Here is a 24,932-nt window from a genome sequence, read left to right on the forward strand (position 1 = left end):
GTAAAATGGGTGAAGGTAGTCAAAAGTACAAATTCCCAGTTATAAGATAATGGATGCAATGTATACATGACATGGGGAGGTGTAATGTATAGCTAGGTGATTATAATTAACGATACTCTATTATATATTTGAAAGTTGCTAAGTGAGTAGATCTCAAAAGTGCTCATCATAAGACAAAAAATCTAATCGTGTGTGCTGACGGATGCTAGCTAAACTTTATCGTGGTGATCATTTTGCAGTGTATACATATATTAAATCCTTATGTTGTGTGCCTAAAACTGGTACAATATTATACGTCAGTTATATCTCAATAAAAGCAAGTTTTTAAAAAAGAATTATTCTGATGCAAAGCTGTATACATATAAAAGACCGAAAGCAAACCTCAGAAGTAGATTTTTTTTATGTTGACTGCATTTGTTTTCCACATTTATGTTCACTGCAAGTAGCCATAGGCATCTGTAAGTGATGTGTTAAAAAAAACAACAAATGATTTATGTATTTGTATTTAAACAGGCTCTGGGGATAGCTGAGCTTCAGTGGGTGCAGGAAACAAAGTATGGATCTAATCTGAATGATGCCTCTTAAGGACACATAGTATATTTTATTTTTTTTCTTTTTGCTCCAAGGCAGCAAACAAAATGTCAACAATCTATTCTATCAAATGATTGATTGATTAAAGGAGTTAAGATAATGCTTGATAGAGGATTTGATAAAATCTTTCCTTTTTAGGTCCAAGTTATCCTTTCAATGTTTATTTATGTTTTCATGTTTTTGTTTTTTTTAAAATAAGGGTATATACAGCCTTTGTTTCAAAAGGCATGCTTTAGGGGTGCCTGGTTGGCTTAGTCAGTAGAATATCTGACTCTTGATCCCCAGGGTCATCAGTTCAAGCCCCATGCTGGGCATGGAGCCTACTTAAAGAAGGTGTGGCATATATACATATATTCCAGTCATAAAAATTGAGGAAATCCTGCCATTTGTGACAAATGGATAAACCTTGAGAGCATTATGCTAAGCAAAATAAGCCAGATAAATACAAATGCTGTATGAGCTTACTTCCATGTGAAATCTAAAAACAAAACAAAAAATTCAAACTCATAAAAAAAAAAAGATCAGATTTGTGGTTACCAGAGGTGGCAAGAGGAGGAGGGGATTTGAAGAAATGTGGTCAAAAGGTATAAACTTCCAGTTACCAGATAAATAAGTACTGGGGTGTACCGTATGAGATGGTGACTATAGCTAATACTGCTGTAGGGTGTATAGGAAAGTTGAGGGTAAATCGTTAAGAGTTCTTACCACTAAGGAACTTTTGTCTGTTTTCTTTTTCTTTTTTCTTTTTTCTTTTTTTTTTTCTTTCTCTTTTTCCTGCATCTATATGAGGTGATAGATCCTAGCTAAACTTAGGTGGTCATTGTTTCACAACATGCATAAGTCAAACCATTATGCTATCCACTTGAAACTTATTCGCTGATGTGTGTCAATGACATCACAGTAAAACTGGAAGAAAAAAAGACATCCCCCCAAAATTGGATATTTTCTGACAGCAGGTTTTCTGGACTCTAAAATAATGTTGTGCCTGTGATTCTTTTCGACATGTCTCACTTACTTGATAAGTGGTGCATGTTTACTACGCTAAATCCCCAAACATACTTTCTGTCATTTGCTCTTTGAGTACCATCTTATGTTTGTGTGTGTGTCTGTGTTTTTTTAAACTATCTCGTGCGACTCCAAATGAAAACAGCTACAAATAACGTGGTGAAGGAGAATATTGTCGGCACAGATGTGTTTCTGTTAGATCATCGATCATTTATTGATGTTGGTCATTGCATGAACTTGCACACGTGCATTTGTGTCCCACAGAGGCTCTAACAAAGTTGTTTTAAGCACACTGGTTGGCTTAAAACAAAAGAGATTTATTATTTCACAGTTCTGGGGGGTAGAAGTCCAAAATACAGGTGTCAGCAGGGTTGGTTCTTTCTGAAGTTCTGCTCCATGCTTCCCTCTTAGTTTTTGCAAAAACCTTGGCACCGCCTGGCTTGGAGATTATCACTCTAGTTTCTTTCTGCCTGTCGTCACGGGGCAATTTCCTCTGTGTCCATCTCCATGTCTCTTCTCTTCTTATAAGTCATATTGGATTAGGATTCATCCTATTTCCGCTCAAGATCAATTTAAATTGATTACGTAGGCAAAAGTCCTATTTCCAAGTAAGATCACATTATTCACAGGTATCCAGGGTGAGGACTTCTTTTTGGAAGGCCCAATTCAACTCCGTAGCAATATGTAAAACTACATTTTCGTTACTACATTTAAGTTTATAGATGGCTTTAACCTATATTTTCTCATTTGATTTCAAGTAGGCCACTTGGTTCACAAATACATCTTCCTTCTCATGATGACATGAAGGGGATTATTATGACTCATAATTGTTTCATATTTAATCCTGGAACCATGAATACTTACTGTCAGTATAGGAGATCCCACTGCTTACTTAATTAAACCAAGACAGCATGAGCCAGTTTACATAGTCTGAACATTTACACCAAGATGTTCATCACCCGATACTCCAGTCTAATCTTCCAACCTTCTCTCAGTGTCTGAAATCTCTCAGTGTAGACATCGGACAGTTGCATCTTACTATTTTCAGTTTCCTTACTCTGAACCATCCCAAAGTCTCACAGGCTTTAGGCTGAATTTCATGTCCTGTTATGAACGTGGCTCCCTTGTGAATACAGGAGCGCGGTGTGTGTCATAAGCACATGAAAAGAGGGCATGTGGTGGAAAGCACACCGGCTTTGGACAGAACCCGATTTAACCCCTGTTCTGCTACTATGGACTGTCTAACGTTCAACATGCTATTTAACCTCATCTGTAAAGTGATGCTAATTGTTTGGAGGATTACATGACAATCGCTAAATGACAAGTGCTAATAGCTTCAGTAGCACTTATTATAGGCCAAGCAGTATTCTAGGTGCTTTACATGTATTGACTTATGTAATTTCTGCACAACATAACTATGAGGTAGGTGCTGCTATTATCTCCATTTTATTTTATTAAATATTTTATTTATTTACTTGAGAGAGAGAGAGAGAGCATGAGCAGGTGGGGAGGGCGGAAGAGGAGAGGGAAGCAGGCTCCCCAATGAGCAGGGAGCCCGAAGCCCGAGGGGCCTCGATCCCAGGACCCAGAGACCATGACCTGAGCAGAAATCAAGAATCAGTGGTTCAACCAACTGAACCCCCCCGGAAGCCCCTATTATCTCCATTTTAATGAAGGGAAACCAAGACACAAGCAATCTGGTTCCAAAGTCCACACGTTTAATATAACACCACACTGGCTCTCCAGTGAGTCAGTCATTTATTGCACAGCCTGAGCCAGTGGCCTGTGTGCCCTGTGGCATTTGCGTAGAAATGCACTCGGACCCCCCTTTATATCTGTGGATTAAAGGGAAGTTCTGTTTTTTACTGGAAAACTAGAACTAATAAGTCTTGAAGATTCTGAGTTCAGGAAAAAAAAATTCACTTTAAGAAAACATATCCAGCATCAAACTGTTCTCTGCTTGGGTCAGTACTGTTTTCTCTCTAATTCGTTTAACTTTGAAGACACCCACCTTGTCTCATGTTGTACGTGGGTGGCCACCAGGAGCCTGCCTGATAGTCGTTAATTTGCTATGTACTAACGGCTACAGATGCGTGCATGTGTGTGCACATGCGTGTGCACGTGGGCAGGGGGGTGAACATGGGATCTGCACAGGCAACGTTTAAATCCTTCTTGAGTTTGAAGCGGTTCAGCAACACTTCAGTAGCCTGGTAAGCTTAGAAACAAAATAGATCATGAAATAGCCTCTTGACCTCCACAAGGACAAGGCCTGTTGAACTCTAGAAAGCAAAACACTCCTCTGATGAACTTATCTGGTAACTTCAACCTTCCCCAGGGAGCAAAGTGTAAATGAGAGGGAGGGAGGCCTAACCAGATGTGACAGTGTGGGACCCACGGGTGCAGCAGGAGAACCGAGGCCTGCCTGAGTGGACGCGAAGAGTTAATTTCTGGCTCATGGCACTAGATAGTGGTGGTCCGCTATCTGGGGAGGGCCCAGGGCACCCGGCAGGAGGCTAAATCAAAAGTGTCTGGCACGTAAGAGCTGTGGGAAGCCCCAGTCTCCCTGCTGATAACTTATCTCTCTCCTTCCATTGAAGCTGGGCCGTGGCGTTTAAAATATAGTCAGGGTGTATTTTATGTTTGTGGTACTGAGGAGGTATTTATACAAATTTCAAGCTTTTAGAAATTTAAATCATGTCATATTTCAAACTTCACCAAATACACAGAAAACACAATGGCACCCCCTTCAATGTGAAACCCCCTGGTTAATAGATGTTTATTTATTTTTTCTTGTTTGCTTCCATTTTTTTCTTCTCCTCTTTCCCTTAAAAGAAACCTTACTCATAAGGTTGATAAATTTCGAACAACTAAAAGAAGAAACATCCATCTTGTGTCATCCATACCTCTGCTCACTCCGTCCAGCTCCCCAGGTTCTTGGGAAGCAAGTCCTAGACGTCCTTCATCCACCATTTCATCCGCACTTCTTTTTAACATTAATATCTAAAACAAAAAGGATTATTTAGATATGTCCTCCATATGATTGTCTCACCTGAATAATAGTAATTCCTTATTCTATTCATTTGCTATTCAAATTTTCCTGTTTTCCCCCTCATAATTTTGAATAGTTGGTTTGAATCAGAACCAAAACCATGTTTATACCCTGCAATTAATGGATTGATCTCTTAAGTCTCTTATAGTCTGCAGATTCCTTACTTCTCTATTTTCTTCCTTGCAATTTATATGTGGAAGAAACTTATACCCCAGATTTTGCCGATTTCAGTCCACTAGTTCCACTTAACAGTTTTCTTTGCTCCTTGTTTTTCCATAAATTGGGAATTGGATATAGAAGTTTAAACAGATATAAGTCCTCTTTTTGAGCAAGGATGTTTCACAGATATCTTGTGTATGTCTATCAGGGGCATAACATGTTGGATTGTTTTTCTTTTATGATTATGGCTCAGATTATCAATTTCCCTTTAAAGAAATAAAGTATTATTGATACACTTGAAAGTGCCACCTCATCCCTCATCCCTTCCCCAGAGGCAACTATTGTCTGAACTTTCTGTGTTTCATTATCATAAGAATTTTATACCTTAATTGTATAGAGGCATATTTTTATAAACTAGACTTAAAATGTGTTTGTATGTTTTAAAGTTTTACACAATTAGTATCACACTACGTGAAAGTACTTGCAGTTTCCTTTGGGAATTGATCTGTGTCCACACATGAGAATCTAATTTATTTTGTTTTTAACCACCATTTAATATTGCATCATAGTAAATTCCAGTTTATTTATCAATTTGTGTATTTATGGACAGGTATGTCATTTTCACCTTTCCCTGTTATAAACACCAGCACAATAAATATTCTTATACGTATACTGCATCACTAGGTATCAATACTTAAGTTTCTTCAGGGAAGGAGCCTAAAAGGGAAATTTCTTTCTTTTTTTTTTTTTAAAAGGGAAATTTCTAGTTTGTATTGGATTATCATGTGCCAGCTCACGAGAGCCTATTGTTAAATTTTCAAGAATTTTGTGAGCTGGTTTTTAGACACAGACATTATTAAAAATTAAATTATATAAACTTACAATTAAGCCATACATCAAAACCAAAAGCAATAAATCCCCAAAGTTCATCACTTACTAGTTATTTTGCTATAATTTACTATGTTTTTGTATGTACTACAATTATCTATGCTCTTGAGGTTATTTATACCTATTTTATCTGCATGAAGGAAATGCCATATAATAGTGTGATACTGGTTATCTCTTCCCAACTCTGCTCCGAGTGGCACCACATTGGTAGCTTGAAGTCAGCCATGGTGGGAGTATTCACACCACAGAAACTGGACACTGCTACAAATCAGGGCTTAATTTATTGTTTTGTTGATGGTCTACTTAAGAAAGTAAGTGCAAAAAGTTAACAATGCAAATTAACCTTAAAAGTGTATTGTGCCTACAGTCCTTACATGGTGCATAGCCCAAAGATTGACGAGACTTTTCTTCTGATGCTTAAAAAATTATCCAATAACACATCCAATGGCACATTAAATGGTCACATTAAAACTCTTTGAGACAGATCATTCAGTGAAGGATAGAGCAATTTAGAAGCCTCACACCATACTCAAAAATAAAATCCTCATAAATCAAAGCATTTTTCTTTTGAATGAAAACATAAGAGAACCTCTTCATGGCAAACAAGAAAAGGCACCACTCAGATCCATTTTCAAGGAGGGTCTCATTGGCTAGCTCCAAGCACGTGGATATCTGTCAGCCTCCAGCTATTTGCGTGGTCTGGAACTACATCAGCTTTTAGCCCAAATTCAAGCTGTTCTTGGGGAAGATGCTGGCCAATGACTGAGCACGGTGGTAATTCAAGCTTCAAGCCATTTCCACCAATGAGGAATTGCTTGGATGGGTGGTGCTGGTAGGGACTGTGGAATCTACACTGCGGTTTGACAGCTCCTTGCCTGATCCTGCTTTCTCTCTTTTTTTCTTTTTTTATGTGTTGTCCCCTAATAAAACTTTCACATGCTTGATTTCATCTTAGGATCTGCTTCTTTTTTTAGGGAAGCCACCTGCAGCACTCTTTATGACTTTGAGTTAGAAAAGGATTTTTTTCCTTTACTAGCTGAAAAGTTCTACAATGTGTGTCCAACATGTCTTTGTTTGGAATTATGGCCTATATTGTGTTATGGCTTATATACAATTCCAGTGAGTTTGGAATTCTTACACTAAATTCAGACCAGGTGCTAAAAGGGTTTATTTGCTTGGTGGAATTACACTAAGATTTGTTGAGAACCTACAAGTGGCCAGGCATTGTTATAAAACAGTAGAAGGTTCAAATACAAGCAAGATTATGCTTGCTCTGAAAGATCATACAAATGAGAACAAGGCAGGAGACACTTTGTAGGGGTGTTTGGGTCAATTGATCATATTCTATCTTTTTTTTAAAAATTTATTTATTAATGAGAGACACAGAGAGAGGCAGAGACACAGGCAGAGGGAGAGAAGCAGGCTTCCTACGGGGAACCCCATGTGGGACTCGATCTGAGGACTCCAGGATCACGCCCTGAGCCAAAGGCAGACGCTCAACCACTGAGCCACCCAGGCATCCTCATATTCTATCTTAATATATTCTGGTCAAATCAACTTTGAGAAACTTGATTTTTCAGTTTCAGGGGGTAGCATCACCACATCTAGAAAATTCCCCTCTAGATTTACTTACAGGAGGAAATAATCTTTTTTTTGTGTGTGTGAGATAGGGTCTTTCTCACCTTATTTCCAAATGTCACTAGGATGTAACTATTGCGTGAGTGGGGAAATTTCTTACAGTACTTAGCTAGTTAGCTAGCACTACCGAATGTATATCCTCCATGTCCCTATCTGATGGGGCCAGCTTATAAATGTTGCAACTATAAATAGAAAGACTGTACAAACATGCAAGGAGTGCTCTTCTCCCACCACATATGGTCCTGTTCTGAGATCCCTTTCTTGATCTCTGATAGTTGGCCCTTTCCTCCCTACAGTGGCAAGAAGATGAGTGCCATATGCTTAGAAATAGGAGTAGGAATGCGGCGTTACTTGGCAATAAAATAATATACAATTTTTAAAAAGTTATTTAGGCTGATATTGAGTGAAAAAATGTGTAGGAATGAAAAGGAAACAGTTGTGTTCTAAGACTTTGAAATAAGCTGGCCAACAATCCCTTATGACAGAGAGAAATATGTGTCTGATGAGGCCAGTGGCACTAGACTAAACTCAGCGATAGTGATGATTTAGAATCTGGCATTGAGAAGTTTTGAGTTCTGTGTGTAAATTGCAACACCCCCACATCCACTGGATCTGAAATGGAAAAGATACTCTAACTCATCTCACTCAACCTTCAAAGAAAAGCTAATCAGGAGAGGGGTTGCAGGAGAGGAGCGAGGGCTGGTTTTATGTGTAACCTGTCAGGGCAGTAGTCTCTGAATTTAGTCTTTGCAAACAGAAAAGATTGCTTATTGTTTTCCTTGTAGACCTATCACACAGCTGGCAATGTCCCAACAACTCAATTTATTCTCTAGGGTCTTAGAACCAGAAAAACACAAAGGAGAGATTTTTCTCATGGTCACTCAGAGGAAATGGAATGAAAGTCTTATGCAGCTGTCTTTAAAAAGGAAAAGCCTTGAAGACCAAGAAAACTTCTACGCAATTTCTGTGTTTGGGCTATTTTTAAATTTAAAGCAGAGAAGCCTGAGAAAAGGCAATCATAAAAATATTTCAGTCTAGTTTAAGTTTAGTTGCATTTTGTTGAAACACTCATGGCGAGATACGTGAGGAAGAAAGAGAAAAACAGGCAAAGGCGTGGGTTACTAGTAGTCTTCTGTAGTGCTTATGGGAATTGAAATGATCCACTCTCACATACCCAGGCTTGAGGTCTAAGAATTCAGGCCCCGAAACCCCTGACGAACCAAGGGGCAGCCTTTTGTACACTTCTTTCTCTCTGTCTCCACTTCCCAGACCGGGGAGCCTCCCTCGGTCATGAGCCAGTTCGTGATCCCCCACCTAGCAAAACTAGTATTTTTCATTTATTTAAAGCACATTTTTTCCCACATCTTTATCTGAAAATTGAATACATCACATCGTGATGGCCCATTATTATGTAATTGGCAGTATTTCTTCCTTTCTTGGTGGTAAAAAGAATAATGGTCTGTTTTAAAATACAGTAAGTGAAATATAATAATGACAATAATTATAATATCAGTTCCATTTTTTGAGGACCTTCTTTGTATTAGTCCCAGCGCTAAGTGATCTACAATTAGTATTTTATCTAGTATAACCCTCACAAAGATGTAGGAGGATCAGCTTCATCTTATGTATTAGAAATTAGACCAGGAGATCTTACCTTGAAAGAAGGAAGGCCTTCCAGAATGCGGGTCTATCTGAATCCAAACTGTGCTCTTTCCACTCGGCTGCATTGCCTCTCAGATGACAACAGCTGCCTCTTCTTACCCAGCTCTCTGGATAACAATGGGGTAATGATAATAGCAGCAAACACTTATATGGCACTTATATACTCTGTGTGTGTGTGTGTGCACCCTCATTTAATACAATGCAGACATAAAGTAGGTACCATTCACCATTATTATCCTTGTTTCATGGAATAGGAAACTGAAGCACAGAGGCATTGCCCCAGGGCACACAGCTAGCCCGTGGTGGAGTCAGTGTGGACCCGGGTAGTGTGTCTGCAGACCTTGCTCCCACATTGGGATTAACACTCAACCATCAGGAGCTCTCCTCTCAATGAGAGCTCACAGCCAAGTCCACAAGACTTGACCATAGTTCATTCATCTGTTTTTCAGGAAGAACAGTAATTTGTACTCTAGTTGATCATCTTTTTTCCTTCAGGTCCTATATGCCTCCATGTAGAGCAGGCTTTTGTAGGTTGCAAAAGAAATGTATATACAATGCTGTTCCTTCAGGGGATTTTATTGAATTATCAGGGCTTCACCACATAAAAACAGCAAAGTAAATTGTAGGGCAAGAGAGAATGGAATAAACACATTTTGTACTTGTCATGAGCTAAATATTTTGCTTGTGTGACACGTATAATTCTCCTAACAATCTATTATTCTTCTTCTGTTATAGACGAATATGCTGACTAAAGGTGAGACGTGAAATAATGTCAACAAAGTGACAGAGCAGGTCTGTCTGTAGCCAAAGTCAATACACAGTCAGTGGCCAAAAGGTAAGTGGTTCACAAAGAGGACGAGTTGGAGCAGAAGGGAACATGAGTTGGAACAGAATATGGGCCCCAGTGGTGGCACTTGCATTGGTCTAGGAGGCGGAGATGGCGTTCTAGAAAGCTGTAGGAAGTCCATGAGAAAAGCATGAGAGGAGGAGAAACCTGCCATGTTGAGGACAGTGATCCCAAAAGCAGTGAAGATAACTTGCGGGAGAGGGAGGTAAGCTTAGCTAACATTTCACTTCATAGCGCTCAGCTTTAAAAGACCATATGGAAAGTCTGACCCTGATAAGCAGCCAATGTGAAACCATTGTAAGTCCCCAAGAAGTGTCTAAAGGACAATATCATAATTAATGAAATGAAATTATTTAGTAAGAGAGAGTGTCCATTAAGCTACAACTGAGATTAAATGGACATTCTACAGTTAAAATTAAAAATCTGGCAAACAATAAAGAAAATTCGGCCAAGCTTTTACCACAAATCTGCTGCTTGAAAAAAAAAAATAGGCCAAGATCTTCAAAATAATGCCCAGGCAATTGAAAAAGCCAGCGTGTGATTTATAATATGCCACTGAATTTGAAGAGCATTGGAAGGAGGTTTGCTTAAACCTCATGAAGACAATGATTTAGAGCATGGAATGGAGCCACTAGTGTGGGCAGAGCGAGAAAGGTTATTGCAAAAACAGCCTGTCTTCTCTTGCGTAGAAAAAAACCAGAAGCAGGGAGGATCTGTAGTCAATCAGCGTGTCTAAATGACTATATCATCCTAAAAAATGCAGGTCAACACTGGGCTTTTCAAAGTTGAGGTGGATTGCACCTCCCACCACCTCCTTCCCCCACCCCCCACCCCCAAGACCCTGCACCACCATCTTTTGTAATCGCTACAGGATACAACGGGCAATGAGCTGGAACTGAGATTTGGAACAGAGCTCCGTCAAATCAATACACCAGCTGGAGCAGAAAGTCCAAGAAACATAAATTTCTTGGAAAATGACCCTGTATTTTGGCAATTATTACTGTGAATGAGAATACTTTCAAAATCTCAACCCAGAACAACGTAGCAGTATTTTTTCCTCCAAACTCCTTTATAGTATGTTTTACTCATGTGTTTACTCCTCAGTCACATTTGCAGGAAAGTTGTTATAACGTTCATTCCTGAATGACGTTGAAGGATTCTATGCTTAAAACAATACCAGACATTATTGTCTACTGTCTATTGAAATTGTCTCTTAAACTTTTTTTTTTTCACTATGAAGATTTTTATTTTCTTTTTTTGGTCTTTTTTTAAAAATCTTTTTAAGATTTTATTTATTTATTCATGAGAGACATACAGAGAGGCAGAGACACAGGCAGAGGGAGAAGCAGACTCTCTGTGTGGAGCCTGATTCAGGACTCGATCCCAGGACCCGGGATCATACCCTGAGCCGAAAGGCAGACGCTCCACCACTGAGCCACCCAGGTGTCCCTGAAGATTTTTCTTTCAAAGAAAGCATACTGAGGAATACTTTTAAAATGAAAAACACAACAAACTTAGAATACACTAATGTTTACAGTGTAAACATCTCCATCTTCAAGGATGAAATTGGTATAGCGAGTCAGGCAGCCTTAGAACCTCCTGTAATGGGAACCCCACAGACTGGAAGAGGGAGGTGAACGAGAAGTAAAACACTCTTGGCATTTTGCTGACTTATTCCTCTAAAAAAGTAGTGTACAGTAGGGAACCTGAATAATTCCACCTTATTCTATAGTAAATAGTACAAGCCCTAGGGTCTTTCTCCTGTGGAAATTAGTGTTCTTCAGTGAAACTCTAGAAATGATTTGATTGTGACCTACCTGGAGGTTAGGCCATCACAGTAAAAGACCCATTTCACATCTTTTCACAGTAGGGTTTTCATTTTTTGCCTCCATGTATTCTCGTATTCTTTCAGTTGAGCTCTGAAAAGCAAATGGCGTACGCAAGTGGAAATAACTTGAGAACAGAAACTCCTCTTGGGGTTAACACCTGAGTTCTCATCACAGCTCAGCTATTTAATAGTCTGGTCGTGCACAATCCTAACCTCTGAGATGCAGGCTATCTTTACTGGGTATCTACTATTGTGCTAGGCCTTGGGTTCCACACTGGGCTTACAAAAATGAACACTGTATTCACAGACTCTGTCCTCCTGAAGCACATAGCCCTGGAGAGAAATGGACATTAAACAAACACACACAATGCATTAATAATTAGTTGCTTATAGTTTTGTTAAATAGAAAATGACAAGACCAAAATGGCATCACTGGGGTCAAGGCCCCCGGTCAATGTACCAAGACTTAACTACCCAACCTGACTGCCGTTGAGCTAGGGAAACTGAAGGATGCTATAAAAATTGCTTTTTGCTCCTTTTCCTGTTTCTAATCATGCTAGCACCTGCACCCCCACCCTGCCCATGCCTTGTAATGCCAATCCAGTACGTCCTCCTTGTAAGGGACAAGGAGTTAGTGATCTCCTTAGAATAGATAACGTCTAAGGAGGGACCAGGTGACCAGAACCCAACGGAGCTATCGTAGGCCAGAACACCTTTGGGCCATCGCCTTTGTTCTAACCAGGCCCTGGCTGCCTGAGAGGACACACGCATCCTCAATGAAAACCCCAGACCCTGATCATAGCTGGGGTCCTTTCTGAGTCTCCCGCACACTGCACCTGCACTCCCTCTATACCTTCAAAACACTGTCCTTTCACCCCCTGCTGGGTTCGAGTTTGATTTCTAACCTGTGTTTAGTCAGAAGTCCTCTTGGTGGTCCTGTGGGATCCCCTCAGGGCCCCTGGACCTGGCCTGCCCCTATCACAGCTCCAACCCCCCCACCCCAGAAATGCAACCTTTAATCAGTCAACATGGGAACTGCCTGGTCAGCACTAGGAAATTTACTGAGAGACCCCTTCCGCTCCCCCTAGGATGGTAAACTTGCCTAAAATAATGGATTCTTTGCTAATTGTTTCCTATTTTCCACTCCTTTTTCACCTTTAAAAAACTTTCCTTTTGGGGGCGCCTGGGTGGCCCAGTGCTTGAGCATCTCCTTTGGCTCAGGTCATGATCCCGGGGGCCCTGGGATCAAGTCCTGAGTCCCAGGTCCTGCATCAGGCTTCCCGCAGGGAAACTGCTTCTCCCTCGGTGTCTCTCATGAATACATAAATAAAATCATAAAACACACACACATACACACACACGCGCAACTTTCTGTTTCCTTAGCATCTCATCTCATCTCCCCTCTACTTGCTAGATGGGGTGCTTCCTAACACATGGATAGATGAGTATAGCCAATTAGATCTTTAAAATGTACTCGGTTGTGTTTTTGTTATTTAACCGACTTCATAAGTGTTAAGAAGGAACAGTGGGGTTAGGTTGGCACCTCATGATGGAGGTTTCCAATCTTTCTTTTGTGGATCCTAATTAATAAATTTTCACTGGTGCATAGAAAGCCCAATAAGTGGTTGCTGAGTCTATAAACATCCTTTTGGCTACTGGAGAAACTGGGGAAAAAGTAAGATCAAAGTTCTCTGATTCCTATTTAAGTTCTCTTGCCTACCAAACACTGACAGCAACCTGCTTAGGAGGCTGGCAGAGGGAAAAGGGAGAATGTCATGTAATATATGCTTTATCTTGAGGACAGCAAGAGAAAATCGTAAGGATTCAAATTATTTATTTATTTATTTTTGTATATATTTTTATTGGAGTTCGATTTGCCAACATATAGAATAACCCCCAGTGCTCATACCGTCAGTGCCCATCGTCCAGTCCCCCGGTCCCCCCACCCACCTCCCTTTCCACTACCCCTTGTTCGTTTCCCAGAGTTAGGGGTCTCTCATGTTTTGTCACTCTCTCTAAATTTTCCCACTCATTTTCTCTCCTTTCCCCTAAAATCCCTTTCTTTCTTATATTTCTTATATTCCACGTATGAGTGAAACCATACAATTACTGTCCTTCTCTGATTGACTAACTTCACTCAGCGTGATACCCTCCAGTTTCATCCACATTGAAGCTAATGATGGGTATTTGTCATTTCTGATGGCTGAGGAATATTCTACTGTATACATAGACCACAGCTTCTTGATCCATTCATCTGTCCGTGGACACCGAGGCTGCTTCCACAGTGTGGCTATTGTGGACTTTGCTGCTATAAACATCGGGGTGCAAGTGTCCTGCCATTTCACTGCATATTTGTATCTTTGGGGTAAATCCCAGCAGTGCAATTGCTGGGTCATAGGGCAGATCTATTTTTAACTCTTTGAGGAACCTCTACACAGTTCTCCAGAGTGGCTGCACCAGTTCACATTCCCACCAACAGTGCAAGAGGGTTCCCCTTTCTCCACATCCTCTCCAACATTTGTTGTTTCCTGTCTTGTTAATGTTCCCAATTCTCACTGGTGTGAGGTGGGATCTCATTGTGGTTTTGATGTGTATTTCCCTGACGACAAGGGATGTGGAGCATTTTCTCATGTGCTTGTTGGCCATGTCTATGTCTTCCTCTGTGAAATGTCTGTTCATGTCTTCTGCCCATTTCATGATTGGATTGCTTGTTTCTTTGCTGTTGAGTTTAATAAGTTCTTTATAGATCTTGGATCCTAGCCCTTGATCTGATAGGTTGTTTGCAAATATCTTCTCCCATTCTGTAGGTTGTCTTTTAGAAGTTTTGTTGACTGTTTCTTTTGCTGTGCAGAAGCTTTTTATCTTGATTAAGTCCCAATAGTTCATTTTTGCTTCTGTTTCCCTTGCCTTCATAGATGTGTCTTGCAAGAAGTTGCTGTGGCCAAGTTCAAAAAGGGTGTTGCCTGTGTTCTCTTCTAGGATTTTGATGGCTTCTTGTCTCACATTTAGATCTTTCATCCATTTTGATTTTATCTTTGTGTATGGTGTAAGAGAATGGTCCAGTTTCATTCTTCTGCACATGGCTGTCCAATTTTCCCAGCACCATTTATTGAAGAGACTGAAGGACTCAAATTTAGTTATGTTTCTTAGTAGACACACTAAACCTTTATTTATTTATTTATTTATTTATTTATTTATTTATTCATTCATTCTTTTTCTTTCTTTCTTTCTCTTTCTTTCTTTCTTTCTTTCTTTCTTTCTTTCTTTCTTTCTTTCTTTCTTTCTTTCTTTCTTTCTTTCTTCCTCTTTCTTTCCCCTCTTCCTACAGCTCTGGTTTCTTACTCAAAACTTAAATCCTATGGCAAGAGTTGTTGTTGTTGTTTTTTTTTGTTTTTTTTTTTTTTTTAAATTTTATTTATTTATGATAGTCACATAGAGAGAGAGAGAGAGAGGCAGAGACACAGGCAGAGGGAGAAGCAGGCTCCATGCACCGGGAGCCCGATGTGGGATTCGATCCCGGGTCTCCAGGATCGCGCCCTGGGCCAAAGGCAGGCGCCAAACCGCTGGGCCACCCAGGGATCCCTGTTGTTTTGTTTTTTAAAGAAAGAGGCTTAGAACATGAAGCAACAGTTCAAGCACCCAGGGTAAGAGATTTAACAGAAATGAATCTAATTCAATTTTGTTCAATTCACCACATGTTGAGGTGGGAAAAAGTAAAAAAAAAAAAAAAAAGGAACCTGGCCTTATAACTGAGTGGAGGCTTGTTCTAACTTGTTCACCGTACTAAATGACTCTTCTGCTCCAAGCCAAACTAAAAGTGGAATATTACAGACCCCAGAGGCAGCTTCACAATGGCTCACCTGCTGAATTCAATCCATGAGGGAAAATACTGCTTTGTAGACAAATGCTCTGTTTGGCACGCCATTGCTTGAGCTATGTGGGATATCTAGTGTTTTTGTGGCCATCTTTAAGATCAAGAAACCAAAACAAAATAAAGGAGGAAGTTACCTCCTCAGGGAAATGTTGTTAGTCATGAGTAAAGTCAGAAATACCGTTGTCTGATTCACTCTGCCTAAATCAGCTTCAGAGGACAGTGGTGATGAAGAGAATTGGCAAAATGGACAGAGAGGGGGAAGGGAAGAAAAAAAAAGGCCCATGTAAAAGAGAGGAGGAAAAAAATTGAGAGAGTCCTTAAAAGGAATGATTCTTCCATATTTAGAGTGGCTGGTGATACTTGTGTAGAAATGTCAATGAAAATGCAATCTCTGGAAAGTTTTTCTCTGTTTTTGTTTGTTTGTTTGTTTGTTTTTTAATGCAAATTCAAATTCTGATCAATCAAAGGTTCAGAAGCTCCAAAATTGGAAGGGATGACTTAATAGGATAGAAAGAACCAATATTAAAAAATTACACAGTGTAAAAAATTGGGTCAAAACAAAGAAACTAAAATGTAAAACTGATTCAGAATCTGACATTGAGATTGTGGATGTAATGACACAGCCCCTGCCTGCCCTGCCTTTGTTCGGAGCCCATGATGCTGAGCCCTGCAGGCTCCACTTACTCCCTGCCCAACACCCAAAGTGGCTCGTGGAACTGGACTTGGGAGTATATTTTTAACTCCTTCCTTACTACCTGAAATTAGTATAGGTTCACATACTGGAGGAGGTGCCACATTGTGATAGCTAAGAGTATGGGCTTGGTGGTTAAAAGAACTTTTATTTAAGTTCGGGATCTGCATTCTGACCTAGTAATTTGCCGACTGATCTTCAGAAATCAGTTACTTTCTGAAGTAAAGAAATTTAGAAATTCTTTCTAAATTACTTAACCTATCTAACTTTCAGTTCTCTCATCTAGAAAATGGAAATAATGACAGTACCTAAAGTAATGAGTCGCTGGGAAGATTAAACGGAGTGACACATAACATGGTTAACGGTAGACTTTGGAGGCAGTGTGCCTGAGTTTGAATTCTAACTGTGCTAATTGTCCATTGACTGCAGGTAACCTATTTACTGTCTTCAGGTCTGTTTCCTCATCTGCAATATAGGAGTGACATATAGTATCTACCTTATAGGTGGTAAATATTTTAAGTCTTACGGGAAGCACTTAGAATAGTGCCTGGAATATAGAAAGCATCCAATAGATGATCACTATTATTATTATATAATTGATAAATAAATATTAGCTACTATTATGTGTCTTCATTTTTTAAAAATATTTTATTCATTTATTCATGAGAGACACAGAGAGAGGGAGAGGGAGAGGCAGAGACATAGGCAGAAGGCAGGCCCCATGCAAGGAGCCCTACATGGGACTCAATCCCGAGACTAGGATCAGGCCCTGGGACGAAGGCAGGCACCAAACTGCTGAGCCACCCAGGGATCCCCTGTGTCTTCATTTTTAATGTTATTATTACCACAGCATACATTTCCTCTATAAGGTAATGGGAACTAGTGGGAACAGTGACCCAGAGCCTCCTTTCTAATGACAACTTCAGGTGGCTAATTATAATAACTCTCTTATTTCTGATTTAATTTTAGAACTCTTCTGTTACTTTTCAGTCAGCTGGAACTCAGTTGCCCTCATCCCATTTCTATATGCTAATATCAGGATCCTCCAACTATGGTTTGATCCCCACACTGATGAAGACAGATTTCCATGAGATGACGACTCTGAAACCCCTCTGTGACAAGAATCTTTTCTTCCTTGGAAAGCCATCTGCCTTAATCCCTTCAGGCTACTATAAAAAAATAGCTGGGTGGCTCATAAACAATAGAAATGTATGTCTCAGAGTTCTGGAGGCTGGGCAATGCAGGATTAAGACACTGGCAGATTCAGAATCTGGAGAGAGTCCATTTCCTTGAAGGTTGTCTTTTTGCTGTAACCTCGCATGAAGATGGTAGGGGTGAGGGATCTCTGAGATCTCTTTTATAAAAGCACTAATCTCATTCATGAAGGGTCCACCATCATGATCTAATCACCCCAAAGCCCCACCCCCAATACCATCTAAGGGGTTAGAATTTCTTTTTTTTTTTTTTGTTAGAATTTCAGCATATGAATTTTGGGGGACAAAAAACATTCAGCCATTATACCAATCATTTCCACCTGTTGTATTTTTTTAATATCCACACTGGTGGAGATCAAAATCAAGTTTCACAGGTCTTGATTTAGAATTCTGGAACACTTGATTTAGAATTTAGGACCAGGCTTCGGAGGCATGGCGCTGGCAGGGATGACTTCCTCCATCTCACCCACCTCACCTTCTGACAGCCACTACTAACATCTGGCTAATTTACAGTGACCTAAGGAAAAGTGTGTGTGTGTGTGTGTGTGTGTGTGTGCGCACACACGCATGGGAGCATCTTAAAAGATCCAGTATATGAATTTCCAATTTTAAAATACGAAGCGCCATTTTGACTGGCAGGAAAGATTATCCAGGAGTATATCTAGCTCACTTTTATACAAAATTAACATAAAATGCACAGGTCTTATTATTAATGCAGTAATTTTTATTATTTTCATTTCTTTTTTTCTCTAAAATTTTCTTGTGGATGATTTCCTGTTTTAATATTCTATTTTGGGGGGAGTTCCATAAGTAATGCATATATACACTGCTTCCATGTATATAATGGAAAGGCACTGAAATCTAATGACCTTATTTGACCATCCAGTCATATTTTTATTTAAACCCTATTTTAAGTCATTAACTTTACTGTAACTTTCAACTTTTTTAATGCTTATATACCTAAAAAGAGAAGTCTCCAAAAGAAGCTTTCTTGATAAACCAGGCAACTATTAGTTCAAATGATAATAGACAATTGGGTGAGACCTTTGTGACAGTGAAATAACCTAACATAGAATTTTTAAGGATGTCCATGCAATGTCTTAGGTTACAGGTTTAAGTTTGGTATAGGAGTTCTTCTGTTATTTTGTTCTTCCCTTAAAATTACACGATATTTTTATTGCTCATTTACTTTTTGTTATTCAGCAAATTTAATTCAATTCAATCAATGCTGAGTTAGCACCTATCACTCTCAAAGATGTGCCAAAAAGAGATCCAATAGGAACATTTGAGTAAAACATATTTTCAATTTTGAAGTAGCTCACATACATGAAGTGATCAATTATCCCACTTTGTTTTTTTTTTAGTTTTTATTTTAGTACGTTTTTGACTTACAGAAAAATTACAAAGATGATAGAAAGAGTTCCCATGTATTTTATAGCTAGTATTTCCATCCCTGTTACTAACATTTTAAATTAGTATAGTATATTTGTCACAACTAATGAACCAATATTGATACATTATTATTAACTAAAATCTTAACTTTACTCAAGCTTCTTTATTCTTTACTATCACCTCTTTTATTCTAGGACCCAAGTATTCATATCTTCTTAGGCTCCTCTTGTCTGCAACAGTTTCTCAGAGTTTCTTTGTTTTTGATGACCTCAAGAGTTATGAAGAGTACTGGTCAGATATTTTGTAGGATGTCTAATTGGGATCCACCTGATGATTCTCATGATTAGAGTGGAATTAAGAGTTTTTTTGAGGAAGACCACAGAGATGAAATGCCATTCCCATATTGAATGAAGAATACATACTATCATCATGGCTTACTACTATTGATATTGACCTTGATCACCTGGCTGAGGTAGTGTTTGTTAGGCTCCTCCATTATAGTTACTTTTCCCCCTTGCTTTTCTGTACAAAGCACAGAACAAAATCACTATGGAATAAAATCACTATGCACAAGCCACACTTCCCGACTAGGGAGTTAAACTAAACAAATTATTTGGAATTGAGTACACAGATTATTTCAAATTCTTTTTTTAAGATTTTATTTTTAGTCATCTCTATACCCAGCATGGGGCTCAAACTTAGCAACCCCAAGATCAACAGTTGCACACTCCACTGACTAAGCCAGCCAGGAGCCCCTGAAATTCTATCGCATGGGAAATTTACCTATTCTTCCTCATTTATTTATTTATTCAATCATTTATTATATTGATTTGACTCATGGATATTTATTTTATTTTATTCTTCAGGTTGTAACTCAGTACTACTTTATACTGTTGCTTAAATTGTTCCAGCTCTGGCCACTGGGAACTCTTTCAGTTGGTTTTGGAATCCCTTTGACATATCTCCATTCTTGTGGGTTTTTTTTTAAGGCATTTTCTTTCTGATACTAATATCCTCTGGGATTATCTTGTATATTTTCTTTTTCTTAAAGAAGTTTGCAATCTTTTTAAAAGCAGATTTTATTTATGTATGTATGTATTTATTTATTTATTGAGAGAGACAGAGAAAGAGAGAGAGAGAGTGGGAGAAAACATGCATGAGTGGGGGAAGGGGCAGAGGGAAAGGGAACAAAAATCATAGGCAGACTCTAAGCTAATCATGGAACCTGACTGGGGCTCAATCCCATGGCCCTGAGACCATGAAATCAAGAGTTGAAATCAGAGTTGGCCACTTAACTGACCAAGCCACCCAGTCGCCACCATCTTGTATATTTTCTGATCCATTCCTAGTATCAGCCATTTCTCCGAGGAGTCCTTGTCCTTTTTTTGAAAAACAGTATTAGAAACTAAGATGTGGGCACTAAGTGTACTTGTTACTACTAGAGAGTTGTTGCTTCTTGACCTTCTTAGCTGGTAGAACAAGGAAATATATGTGTGCATATGAATCTGGGTATATAGGCATGAACTAGAAATATATCTATGTGTAACCATCTGTATCTATATTAAGGCTGAAGTTGAGTTTGTATTGTTATCTCCAACTCTATTCCATTACTACATAGCTCATTCTAGCCTCCATCTCTGGCTTATTTGCAAGCTCCCACTTCAACTGTGAGGAACATGGGCCCCACTCACTTACTGAATTGTTAGCCTGTATACCTGTGGGAAACAACTTTATCAACTAGAGTACAGTTAATACTTCCTCTTGGCTTTAATCCTGCATACTCTACTCATTCTCAGTTACTTGGGTCAGGACATTTCCCCCAGCCCTTTCAGTGAGGTGGTTTCATAACCATTATTTTGCAGTTAGTTTCTTTTAGTCACATTCTGTGTTCCATCAAGGTTCTCCTGAACTCTTATGTTCTTAATTTAAATACATTAAGGTTCACTTTTTGTGCTGTAAAAGAGTTGTGGTTTTAGGTTTAGGGTTCACTCTTTGTGTATGGGTTTTAATAAATTCATAGAGTCATGTCTTCACCATTAGAATATCATATGTAATATTTCACCATTCTGAAAAAAAATCCTGTGTGTTTCACCTACTAAAGCCCCTCCCATGAGCCCCTAACAATTACTGACCTATTTTTTGTCTCTATAGTTGTGCCTTTTCCAGAATGGCATGTAAATAGAATCAAATAGTATAGAATCTTTTCACCTGGCTTCTTTCACTTAGCAATAGGCATTTAAGATTTAAGCATATTGCTTGATGACTTGATAGAATTTGTTATCACTACATGGTTATCCACTTGTTCATTTACTTTATGGGCTTATTCGTGATATTATACCTTTTGTAAGGACACAGACTCATCTTTCTGGTTCTTCATTTTATCCCCAGTGCCTAGCATAGTGCCTAGTAGATCAAAAAAGATCAATAGCTATTTGCTGAATGAATTAGCCCAATTAAATCCCTTTAGGTATTGTTGTGTAAGAGCTCTTTGCTCTGTTCCACTGCATGAATACTAATATTATAATTGTTAATGTCTGGGTTATAACAAGAGAACTTGCTATCCAATTTTATTTGCTTATTACTGAAAATTTCTTAGAATTTCTATAAATTTCATTTTAACATAGGATTTCAGCTATAACCTTATTTGTGACAAATGCAAAACTGCAATAGCTAATTGGTTTATTTTCTTTTAGTATAATGAATATAGTTTGAATATATAAAAATAGCATTTAAAAAAGTCTAAGCAGGACAACCCCAGTGGCTCAGTGGTTTTGCACTGCCTTTAGCCTGGGGCATGATCCTGGAGACGGGGGGATAGAGTCCCACATCAGTCTCCCTGCATGGATCCTGCTTCTTCCTCTGCCTGTGTCTCTGCCTCTCTCTCTCTCTCTCTCTGTCTCTCATGAATAAATAAAAATTAAAAATAAAATTTAAAAGTCTAAGCAATAACGTTTGGCATTCATTTTTACAAACTGATTGAAGTCTCTATCTGTATTTACTTATATTTTAAGACAAAAGAGAACATTGTTTTTTTTTAAATTATATAAGCCCTTTGTAGAAATAGAAAGCACATACAGAATAATACATTAATCAAAGGAGTACAGCTCAATGGATTTTCCACAGTGAACATATTCAGGTAACCATCACCCAGATCAAGAAATAGGATGTTGCCAGAACCCCTAAAGTTCCTGTCATGTCCCCTTTTAGTCACTACTTCCTATTGAAGTTACTCACCCTTCTGACTAAGTTTGCCTGTTTTTCTGCTTTATATAACTGGAATCATGAATTACATATGATTTTTGTGTTTGGCTCTTTTGTTTAACATTGTGCTTATGAAATTTATCCATATAGTTGTTTGTAGATTGAGATTTTTTTTCATTGCCAGATAATCTTCCTTGTATGAGTACACCACTACTTATTCATTCAATCATTAGTAGGAATTTAGGTATTTTTTGGTTTGGGGTTATTATGAATAGTGCTGCTGTAAATGTTTCAGTATATGGTTCTGATAAACATAACATAAAATGTATTGAATATATACCTAGGAGTAGAATGGTTGGGTCATAGAGTATGTGTAATGTTGTAATATAATCTATCCTTAAAATGAGGTCAGTATTTTACTGATTATTCTAGGAAGCTAGAGTTGAGTGTTTCTAAATTCAAAGTATTTAATAAAAACATATTATATTGTATTTTGTTTAAGAATATGAATATACCTGTAGTGGGTAAAACCACTCCCTACCCCCACCTCCTTCCCAAAGATTCTACATTCTAATCCCTAGGATCTGTTTAATATTGTTACCTTACAAAGCAGAAGGGATTAAAGGTATAATTAAATTAAATTAAAGATCTTGAGAAGGGTAGATTAGCCTGGATTATCCGGGTGGGGCTAATATAACCACAAGGGTCCTTGCAAGAGGAAGTAGGAAGTTCTGAGTCAGGAAGGAGAGATGTTGACAGGAAAGAAGAGGTCACAGAGACAAAGAGATGTAAAGATGCTGCACTGCTGGCTTTGGGGGCAGAGGAAAAGGACCATGAGGCAAGGAATGAAGGGGACTTCTAGAAGCTGGAAAATAAAGGGGACATATTCTCCACAGAGGAGTCATGGGCAAGGAAATGGATTCTCCCTTTGAGACTCCAGAAAGAACACAAATTTGTCAACAATGATTTTAGCCCTGTATGACCCATTTCAGACTTCTGACTTGTAGAATTGTAAGATAATAAATTTGTGTTACTTTAAGCTACTGTGTTTCCGATTTGTTACAGCAGCAGTAGGAAACTAATATAATACTGAATATGGTCCTTTATTTATTTTTTTAAAAAACATTTTATAGTGAAAGGGAATAAAGGGGAAAGGAGAAAAAATGAGTGGGAAATATCAGGGAGGGAGACAGAACATGAGAGACTCCTAACTCTGGGAAATGAACTAGGGGTGGTGGAAGGGGAGGTGGACGGGGGGTGGGGGTGATTGGGTGACAGGCACTGAAGGGGGTACTTGATGGGATGAGCATTGGGTGTTATTCTATATGCTGGCAAATTGAACACCAATAAAAATACATTTATTAAAAATAAATAAATAAATAAATAAATAAATAAATAAAAACATTTTAAACTTTTTTTGCATTCTCTTAAGAAATATGAAATTTGTATTATATTTCTAACACCAAGAAAAATGATTTAAAATTCTTTTTTTTACCACCAGTGTATTTTATTATTTTTTATTTTTTGTTAAGTTTTTACTTTTAATTTCAGTATATAGTGTTATATTAGTTTCAAGTGTTCAATTCTATACACTACTCAGTACTCATTGTGATAATTTTTAAATTTTTATTTTTTTAAATTTTTTTTAATTTTTAAAAATTTTTTAAAATTTTAGATTTATTTTTTTATTTAGGGAGTGGAGGATGGGTAGAGAGGGAGAGAGAATCTTTAAGCAGGTTCTGACCTGAGTGTGGAGCCTGATGACAAAAGGCTCAGTTCCATGATCCTGAGATCATAACTTGAGCCAAAACCAAGAAAGTAAGACACTCAACTGACTGTGGCACTGAGGCGCCCCTTGGTAAGTATACTCTTAACCCCATCACCCGTGCCCCACCCACCTGCCCTCTAGTAACCATCCATTTGTTCTCTATAGTTAAGAGTTTGTTTCTTGGTTTCTCTTTCTCTCTCTCTCTTTTTTCCCCCTTCGCTCATTTGTTTTGTTTCTTAAATTCTACATATGAGTGAAATTATAAGGTATTTGTCTTTCTCTGACTTACTTTGCTTAGCATTATACTTTTTAGCTACATCTGTTTTGTTATAAGTGGCAAGGATTTCATTCTTTTTATGGCTAAATAATATTCTATTGTCTCTATATATGTATGTGTGTGTACACATATATGCACATACATATATGTGTACACACACATATATACACACACACATATATATATACACACACATATATATATCACATTTTCTTTATCCATTCATCTACGGATGGACATTTGGGCTGCATCCATAATTTGGCTATTGTAAATAATGCTGCAATAAACATAAGGGTGCGTGTAACCCTTTGAATTAGTGTTTTTGTATTTGAGGGGTGAATACCCAGTAGTGTGATTACTAGATCATAGGGTAGTTCTATTTTTAACTTTTTGAGGAACCTCCATATTATTTTCCACAGTGGCTGCACCAGTTTGCATTCCCCTGAATGTGGTCTTTTAAAAATGAGCTACGTTAAGTTCTATTTACATTTTTAAAAAAATGAAATCTCTTATTTTATTTTAGTACATAGTTTCATTTTAACACTAATGAGGATTCATCTTTTGTACATTAAATTCTACTGCATAAGAATTGATAAACACAGGTTAAGTGCTGAAACAAGCTACTTTTCAAAATATTGCATTTATTTCAGTGATACCATATTTATTGTTTAGTTTGTCTTTTTTCCACAGTTTTATCTTCCCATTTGTTCCTTTTTCTTTCTTTTTTCTGGCCCCTTGAAATTTTTAAGCTTCCTATAGTTCACTCGATTTTGCAAGACCATCCTCTTTTTCTTAGGACGGGTAAAAGTTTGCCCTTCTCAAAGTCAGATATAGAAGAGTAGCCTTTG

The 24,932-nt window shown here is 38.3% G+C and overlaps 1 protein-coding gene across 2 annotated transcripts in view; it reads right to left on the reverse strand.

Annotated features, from left to right (window-relative positions):
* Positions 1–1,796: 1,796 nt before the first annotated feature.
* Positions 1,797–24,932, reverse strand: part of LOC102154048 — a 54,761-nt gene continuing 31,625 nt past the window's right edge. The window contains exons 2-4 of one of the 2 annotated variants that reach the window (XR_005361837.1): positions 8,985–9,099; positions 4,500–4,596; positions 1,797–2,440 (exon numbers count right to left, since the gene is read on the reverse strand). Coding sequence is in view for 1 of the 2 variants with exons in the window: in XM_038541981.1 (XP_038397909.1) it covers positions 4,590–4,596; positions 8,985–9,099 (122 nt within the window). In the remaining variant the exon portion in view is untranslated. Of the gene's footprint in view, positions 2,441–4,341; positions 4,597–8,984; positions 9,100–24,932 lie in introns of those variants that run through there. The other variant, XM_038541981.1, reaches the window with a different exon arrangement.

This window comes from Canis lupus, chromosome 7 (genome assembly GCF_011100685.1).
Source record: "Canis lupus familiaris isolate Mischka breed German Shepherd chromosome 7, alternate assembly UU_Cfam_GSD_1.0, whole genome shotgun sequence".
In the NCBI taxonomy this organism is placed as follows: Eukaryota; Metazoa; Chordata; class Mammalia; order Carnivora; family Canidae; genus Canis; species Canis lupus.